General features: G+C 42.8%; 1 protein-coding gene across 1 annotated transcript; it reads left to right on the top strand.

Moving 5' to 3' along the window:
- Positions 1-4,018: 4,018 nt before the first annotated feature.
- On the top strand, positions 4,019-8,787 carry gjb9b (gap junction protein beta 9b). Its single transcript, XM_056411571.1, has 3 exons — positions 4,019-4,074; positions 6,500-6,991; positions 7,518-8,787. Exons 2-3 carry the CDS (start codon positions 6,602-6,604, stop codon positions 7,941-7,943), a joined length of 816 nt encoding a protein of 271 aa, XP_056267546.1. The 5' UTR covers positions 4,019-4,074; positions 6,500-6,601; the 3' UTR covers positions 7,944-8,787.
- The last annotated feature ends 302 nt before the right edge of the window (positions 8,788-9,089 follow it).

The raw sequence follows: 9,089 nt of genomic DNA on the forward strand, positions 1-9,089 counted from the left end.
TCTTTTGGGGTTCTGCCCAATGAAGAGACCCAACCAGACTCCTCCATGCATCTATGTATGCCCACAGGCATTGTGCCGACTACCTGGGGGTGCAGAGGTGTAATCCACCATTTCAAGATGCACAGCTGAATGGTGCTTTCCTCAGGCAGTGTGGGTAAAGAGGTGTTGATCCAGTGATTTGCTCATTTGCTTCAGTTGTTTCGCTCCTACAACGTCTAAAATTTCAGGAGGGGTATGGAGGCCGGCTCTCGCCTAAAAGGTTAGTTGCTATAGGAAGAAAACATCCAGGGATATATTCCTTATTGGGAGTTGCTTTTTAGTCTTTTGGCCCTGAGAACGCATTTTCAGGCAGGCCTCTCTTAAATCGTTGTCACTAAGTCTGCCCCAGGCGCGTCTCTAGGATTTGGATACATCCGGGGCTTAGCCAGTGCGAGCGTTGTCGACGGGGGGGGGGGGGGGGGTGCTAGTGAGTTTTTCTAGTGAGAGTGTGCTCACCTGTGTGCGCGGATGTGTCGGCGCGTATCACGGCAGAGCGATGCGCGTTATGGGAGCGGCGGCGCTGGGCTTAGCCCAGAGGAGTGAAGCAGCGAAATTTGTAGACATAGAAACACTCTCAGACAGCAGCTTGCTGTTACGTGCGCCTGCTGCCAGTCTGACTCCGCTGTTTTGGGTGAATGACGTCACGTGCGACCTGGAGGTGTTAACCACTTGTGTACCAAATCTTTTTTTTTTTTGGTTGAAAACATTCGGGGCTAATGAAAAAACATCCGGGGCTTTAGCCCCGGGTTTTTTAGCCTAGGAACGCCACTGGTCTGCCCTACAGCCTCACAGCAGAGAGTTACTTTTGCATTTTTCCGTTGGCTCCAGATATCTTCCCCCCCCCCCCCAAAAAAGCTCTGAATCACATACCTTCCAGGCAGAATCTGCATTTACCCACCAAAACTCTTCAAAAATTAATTCAGGAAAAGTGATCCTTGCACATATGTTTTCAGACAGGTGCATTGGAGAATAAGTAATGACTCCAAGAAGGTTGCCTGACCAAAACGTAGACATTCAATACATTATGTTGACAGTGTGTGTGTGTGTGTGGGGGGGGGGGGGGTATTAATTAGGGTCAAGAATGAATCCGCCAGATGTCTTCTCGTTTCCTCTACATAACGAGAAGACCAAAGAGAGGCTAATGCTCTTGTCTCTTATACTGTGTATTGGTATGTGTTATGTGGAATGCACAGCTGAGTGGAGGCACATACAATAGACAAGTGTCCGATCACACGCCTGTATCATGCCAAGAATGGACCCTTGTCTAGATATTTATGATTATGCCAAACACCTTTGTACAACTTTGAGCATCCATGATTATCCCGCTTGTTCTTCCTGTTTGCTCTTTTAGTTTGTAGCCTACACAGATATGCAGGACTTGTAGTGCAAGGGGAGCTTTCACAGCTGTTATTCAAACCCATGTGCCTTGTTTGTTTTTTTAAACCCAGTGCAGTACAAGAAACCCGTTGAACTATCTGAATAAGGGAACAGGGATGTGTTTCAGTCATACTGGGGTCCAGTTCGTGTGCAGTCAGATCTCATCCCAGTGTCCTCCTGGAGGAAACTCCATTTGTGCTCCTCACATTTTCGTTTACTTCCATCATGAGTGGCATCTTTGAACTATTTGCAAGGAAATGATGAATGATTTAAAACTGAAGAAAAGAAGAAAAAATGTGTCTTTTATCCATCGTGTGGATTTATGGAGGTTTTTCGCGATAGACAGTGGGTATAATGAAATCTTTTGGAAGTGTAACTTGACGATATGAAATAATAAACACGATTAAATGCTTCACAAATGTGTCGGGAAAGAATAACCTTCATGTCCCAACATGTGAAGTGAAGAACAGCGCATTTAAACACATTTAACCTCCATCAACTAACATTGTTTCTTTGCCCCGTCGTCCCTAAACCAAGATGGCGACGACGAAATTAAGGCTTCATAACGGCCCCAAAACCAATGGGTGAAGTCACGATGACCACCTTCTTATATACAGTCTACTGGCGAGTCGCTAGCAATGTCCACCACGTTTTTTTCCTAAACTAACTGATTTTGTCGCCTAAATCGAAAGGAGCCTATTTCTCTACTCAGTCATCGGCGTTGAGATGAAGAATTATTCTGATTGGGCATGTGCATAAAAATGACAGTTTGTGACACTCAGCACGACAAACAATACCACTAGAAAGTCAATTAAGATCCTTATTTGTGAATTAAACCCATCCAGGTGACTATGCAACCGCCAGAGAAGGATCCCTTTCCTGCATACGCGTGGAGTGCTTTATTTTAAGCCCAACCGTGATGTGATAATATTCCTCAAACCTAAAAGGTTCGGTTGCCCAAACCTGACATTTTGTAGCATAACGTTGTGCCAAAGCAGTACTCGCGCCAAGTGCGACAACAAAAACTGACATTTGGTGTCCTGCGCGCCGCTCCAGTAGAATGCATTAAGCGACGACACAGACTGCCGTGAGGCTGTGTTGTGTGATCAGCGTGCTGAAGTCGGAGGAGAGCCCTAATGAAGAACACGTGATCATAGAGCTATAGCGGTGGTATCATGACTTAGTCTCGCCATAAGGCGACTGGTATTTTACATATTTAATCTGTCGCTCAGCAAAGATCATCTGGAATGGCTTGTTTTAAGGGTATTGTCCACCATCTCTGTAGATTTTCTTGGATGCTGCCTTTTTTTTATATCACAGATGATGTGGTTGCTTAGTTTTAAGAGGGGGGGATGAGATCTTCTGCTTCTCTGTCTGCTTAACATGTTTCCTCCCTCCCTCCCTCCCTCCCTCCCTCCCTCCCTTCCCCCTGCTCTCTCTCTCTTCCTCTCTCGGTCTGACAGAAAGAACTGCTGTAAAACGATGGAGCATCAGCATTCTCTAGAGGCCAATGAAAGGCATAACATTTTCTTTGCAAACACATTCATCATCCTCTCCGTCTCATGTTTTATCCTGTCTGCTTCCTTTCAGTGCAAAATCGTATATTATTGAGTCCATTATCCAGCCGTGTGTAGACTTAACTATTTTGAGCACGGGACAATTCATCAGGGATGATGTAACAAGAGGAACCATTTTTTTTTTACACATCCTAATTTTGACTTTCATTTGTCTCTTGCTCTTTTGACATTGTTCTGTGTTCGAATTCCTCCATATTCACAGGTGCACATGGGAACCTTTTTGCTTCCTCTTCTTGTAATTGTTGCATTAATGTCGTCGGCATTTACAGAAACACGTTGGTGTGTCAGCAAATCCCTTGAATGTCCCTCCCTCCTTTGGAATATCAGGGTTTGCTATGAAGACAGGTCTATGATCTATTTCCTACCGGGATTAGATGCTCCGTGTTCATTAGGATTACTCCGTGTGTGTGTGGAAGGGCTGGGATCAGATACATGTGATCTGAATATGATCCCAGAGAGGATTTAGGTTTGTTTGTTTTGTTTTTAATTGACTTGCTGACATCAGCAGGCCCATTACAGGTTTTCTTAAAAACTACATGGAATTCCCCCCTGGGTTCTCTTTCTGTTCTGTTTTTGTATTTATCAGACTTTCTTTTCGAGTAAACTCAGAAGGAATGCCCGACATTTTTTATTTTTTGTCCATGTCAACCATATCAGCAGTAACTGCAAATTGAGTTTCGTATATACAATAAAACACAATCAACTGTCTGGTTAGCAACCTGCCTGTTTTATTTGGGGGCTTTAACCGTTTACCATGTCTGTTACTGTTCATCTTTTCTTTCACTATTCTGTATTTTCTAGAACCTCCCACCCCGCCTCCACAGGTCTGCTCTTGCAAAACAAGTCCAACTTGAAACTGCCAGTGTGTGTGTGTGTATGTGTGTGTATGTGTGTGTGTGAGTGAGGTTGTTTGTGTCTGCGAGTGTCTGTGTAAGGTGCTCCACCCATATCTGGCACTTGAAGCAGGTTTCAGCTCAAAGTTGACTCCCTTCAAAATATTCAGGTGAGCCCGAGTCAGTTAGCATCGACACCATGACACAGGAAGGGAACTTCTCTCTCACACAGCTTCCCTGTGTCTAAGGTAAGGGGCTTTGTGTTTATTTATAGGAAGTGTTAGATTAAGAATATACATGAAATGCAGGTAGTTTAATACGCAGACAGAAGGGGTTCAACTAGACAAAAAACGATTGTTCATGCTGTTCCTCTTCTATTCTAGAAGTGAAGATCTTGTATGTCTTAGACAAAAGAAGGCGCAGCCTGGCTCGCACAAAAGAATGAGATTTTCTGAAGACAGCTGGAAGCTGTGTGAATAAAACTATACACGTCTTGCTTTTGCTTTACTCCTGCGGCTGATACTCTTTACCTTGGAGAGTGGACAAGGTCAAGTTGAAGGTGTAAAGGCGAGATGTGAGAATGACAGGAAAAGAAAGAAAAGCTGAGTTGGGGAAAAAGAAGAGGCTCACAAGAGAACTGCAACCCCACCTTGTTAGCTGGGACTCTTGACTCAAACAGACAATGGATACTCGGTGGATGGAAAAAGTAATTAGCTCAACCTGGAGAGCCAGAAACCGGATAGTTCACTGTCTCAGATAGTGCTTATGTACGAAATGAATGGAGGATGAAGATAATTTAAGGGTAAATTATAACGGGGTATTTTCCAACTTCCCCCAGCCTGTAATACTTCATCTGTTTCTGTGATGCAGGTACGCTGTCTTGTCCGCTGTGTTAGACTCTGATGAAAGCTGTATTTGCATGTCACTGAGAAGGAAGAGTGGAATACAATTCCACACATAACCTGTTTCCTCAGTTGGGAAAGCATGATACAGAAAAGAGAAAGACAAGCACGCAGCAGAGAGAAAGACGAGGGTGGCTGCTGTCGGCACGCAAGGCAACATTGCAATCTCAAGCAAATAGGAACACAAATTGTGGTCCAGCTTTTGCATCGCCCTGAGACAAGATACACTGACGTCTGTGAGGTTTTTCTTTGTTTACTATCCGGGGCTGAATGTCCTCTGAAAGTTTGCGAATGCTTGAGTGTGTATTGTGTATTAAATTGGGAGATAACTCACACTGATAAATTACATGATCTTAATAATAACTCTGGCTGTATTCTCCACTTTAAAGGAGAGACCACATCAGCAATGATAATAATAATAATAATAATAATGATAATGATAATAATAATAATAATAATGATAATAATAATAATAATAGAACACAAATGGCTTTCAGTAGCCTATATTGTGACTGTGAGGGCCTTCATTGATTCAAGTATTTTCCTGCTGTGTAATTTAATAGTCAGGACTTCTGGATGAGAGAGAAAATAGCCACTGATTTGACAGCTATATGTCAACAGTGATGCCAAAAATGCCGAAGGAAAGCGTTTCTGAATTAAAATACTTCAGATTAGAAGAGACGCAATTGAAATGGAACAGTGGACAGCGAGGCTTTTATCCAACGTTTTCTCCGATACACCGTGTAAATCATGTAAGAGAAGCCTTTTTGTTTATTGTTCTGAAAATAAAATTCTCGACAAATCATAACCCTTTAACAGTTTCATTTGATGTGGGTTTTTCAGTCCTTGGAGACAAACGTGGTCGTGTTTCAAAGCACCGGACACCCACTAGAAAAGGTCTTACTTTAGTGTAGTAGGGTCTGACAATCCGCACTGCTCAGTCCATGGTTCTGGTTCTCCTGTGCCTTTCTTCACTTCAGCGGGCCTAGCAATACACCTGAGAAAAGAGGCTGCTGCCTAGCGTGGGGGCAGACGTCACTCAATTTACACACCACCAAGCCCCAGGGAGCGACAAATGCGACCAAAGAAATCTAAAAGCACACAGACACAAATACATACGCACACAAAGAAACACAGCACTGGCTATGCAGTTCATCCACAACATCTCCTCTTTCAAGTCGACACATGATCAGACCATTACATCCGCATGATGGTGTTTTAACTAAAATTCTCCAGTGAAATGCGATCCCTGAACAGTCCTTTGAAGAACCACGACTGCAATGTGCACTTGGGGTTACAGAGATGGCTTTAGTGGCCTGATCAGCCTCACTGTTCAAATAACTGACTAGTCGAGTCGAGAGTATTTATTTGTCTTTGCAGCGAAGGGAGGCTCCGATGATGACTCACCCGCTGATGTATAATGAGACGGTGCTGAAAAAGCAGCTCATTTTAAATATGGATCTGGTATGACTGGGAATAATGTTTGTGAAAATTATGCCTGGTTGTTTTGTTGCCTCACAAATGATCACGACTTCGAAATTGCTTTTTGATTTGTGATTGTTTCCCCATCTTACATGGATGGGGAATGACACAATATAAAAGTTGTAGGCTAATAGCTTTTTTGTGGTATCATTATAATGTAGTATTAGAAATATAGACTCAACGCATATTTTAGGAGGAGCCGTATCTATTACTAATCGTAGAGAGGGTTTTTCCCTTTCGTTTTGCTTACTTTTTTCTTTATCTACTTTCTCTTTCTTCCTCAACTCAGGTTTAGATCATCAAGAACCTCATCCCACCAATCCCACCTGGCCTCTTGAGGGAGCTCCCTCAGCCTCCTCCGTCCTAACCCCCGACCTCTAAGGCAGCCGTCATGAACTGGTCTGCTTTGGAGTCCCTCATCAGTGGGGTCAACAAGTACTCCACCGGGTTCGGCCGCGTGTGGCTCTCTATAGTCTTCATCTTCCGGGTGATGGTGTTCGTGGTGGCGGCGCAGCGGGTGTGGGGCGACGAGAACAAGGACTTTGTGTGTAACACGGTCCAGCCGGGCTGCGTCAACGTGTGCTACGACCACATCTTCCCCATCTCCCACATCCGCCTGTGGGCCCTGCAGCTCATCTTCGTCACCTGTCCGTCGCTGATAGTGGTGGGGCACGTCAACTATCGTGAGAAGAAGGACATGCAGTACACCAGCCTACACAATGGCGCCCATCTGTATGCCCACCCCGGGAAGAAACGTGGAGGGCTGTGGTGGACGTATCTGGTAAGAACAGAGGATATACAAGTTTATTCTTGGATAGCATATATAAAATAAATGATTATTATTATTTATTTTTATGATAGTCTTGCTGGAGATGTCAAAAAGAGATACTGCGAAGCTTTGCTCAAGACCGGATTTAATCACTGTGGAAATGTCCAAAATAATAGGCCTGGTAATTTATACAAGGCATTAGAAAACGTCTTCATAATTATAGATGATGTGTTTTGTACTGATCGCAAGTCCAAAAATGTTTTTGATGGCTTCTCTTGGCCCAATCAGAAACCAATGTCAGCATCCCTCCAAATTGGACTGAGGCTGTAGGAGTTATGAGTGTTTAAATGTGTTTATCTTTTTATTGTAGATCATGCATTAGGTCAATTGTCTTCCTCCAGTAATTATTAACCTAAGACCAGTAGTGACTGAAAACTCCCATCCATATTCTTTGAGGCAGGATAGACTTGTGCCTCGTTTATTTTGAACCTCCAGAGAAATGTGTTTTCCAGTTTAACCCTGATGAATCTTTTCATAGGTGAGTTTGATATTCAAGGCAGGCTTCGATGCTGGCTTCCTCTACATCCTCTACTACATCTACGAAGGCTATGACATGCCCCGCCTGTCCAAGTGCTCCCTGAAGCCGTGCCCTAACACGGTGGACTGCTACATATCACGTCCCACTGAGAAGAAGATCTTCACCATCTTCATGGTGGTCTCCTCTGCCATCTGTATCCTAATGTGCATCTGTGAGATGGTCTACCTCGTCAGCAAACGCATCCAGAAACTCGTTAAGAAGAAGACCGAGGCAGAGAGGAGGAGGTTCGCCGAGAATCATGAGATGTCACTGCTGGCTGCTCCCAGGTCAGTGTTTCGGTCCAAGGCATCAATCAGACTGGATCCTACGGCTTCAATTCAAAATCTCAGTGTCATCGAGGAGGAGAAGAAATCATCGAAAATATAGTAGGGTATTGGTCATGTTGAAAAACTGTGCAAAGTACTGGAGGGGCCACTGCAAGCAAATGCATGAATCAGACTCCAGGAGGAACTGCTGCTCAACAACCGACAGATATCCATCAATTCAAGAATTTTGTAAATAGTATTATGTCTGCAGGAATGCACACCTTATGCATGCAAATTAACCCCTTAAAAAGGGAAAAGTGAAGGGGTTTATAATAGTTTATGGAGATTGGTGTGTGAGAGAGCGTGTGTGAGTGTGTGAGAGAGTGTGTGTATGTGTGTGTTTCTGAGAGAGAGAGAGAGAGAGAGAGAGAGAGAGAGAGACTGTATACTGTATTCAAGTGTTTGTGTTTGTATTGTAGGCCAGTGGTCCAGCAATTGTTTAAGCGGTTATGCATTTGTACTCTGTACATGACACGATACAATATTGTACACTAATACTATACAATGACCCTAAATTATTAAAATGCACTATTTAGAGCTAAACCTTTCCCTGAGAATACACACTGCCCTCTAATATGTAAAACAAGACAAAGTGCAGACACTTCCTTTAGGGGTAACGCAATGGTCGTCAGAAATCACATGAACGGTTTTAGTTTTCAGATGTGCAATATATAGAATATGCTTTTTAATGTGAAAGAGGTACTTTGAGTCTGTTGGCATTTTGTGTTCTCAAGAAATCTTAATTGTCATCAAAGGTATGATACATGTATGAACAAACAATTAAAAAAATGTCCTGACAAAATTGGTTACTCTTTGAAAGTGAAAGAAGAAGAATAGAATATACCCCAGGTCATTTTTTATTTATTTATTGTTGTGCTCAATAAAGTTGTTTCACTTTTAAAATATTCCTTTGTATGTGTCCTTTGTTCTTTTTGAAATACTTTTCAGAAGTATCATCCATGAATCTAAACGTACTACACATACACAATACAATTTACCGAAACATATTCAGCAGAAAGAACAACAAGGATAAACACAATGCATATTTTCAAGTCAACACAAATAGCTGCATATACAAACAGTAGTTGAATTCATTGTATGTGTACACATACTTGGTCGGTAAATCTGATTCAAATTGTAATTTAGAGCTATAAATTAAGAGTTTATGTCGGGCTGTGAAGAAGATAGATATGGGAAAGTACCCATT

Source organism: Pseudoliparis swirei, chromosome 1 (assembly GCF_029220125.1).
Source record: "Pseudoliparis swirei isolate HS2019 ecotype Mariana Trench chromosome 1, NWPU_hadal_v1, whole genome shotgun sequence".
Lineage (NCBI taxonomy): Eukaryota > Metazoa > Chordata > Actinopteri > Perciformes > Liparidae > Pseudoliparis > Pseudoliparis swirei.

What these genes read in the sequence shown, in the direction of transcription:
- gjb9b (XM_056411571.1), top strand. Translation starts at nt 6,602, where the DNA reads ATGAACTGGTCTGCTTTGGAGTCCCTCATCAGTGGGGTCAACAAGTAC. An exon ending in GGCTGTGGTGGACGTATCTG is followed by an intron (nt 6,992 to 7,517) that starts GTAAGAACAGAG and finishes ATCTTTTCATAG; the next exon opens with GTGAGTTTGATATTCAAGGC.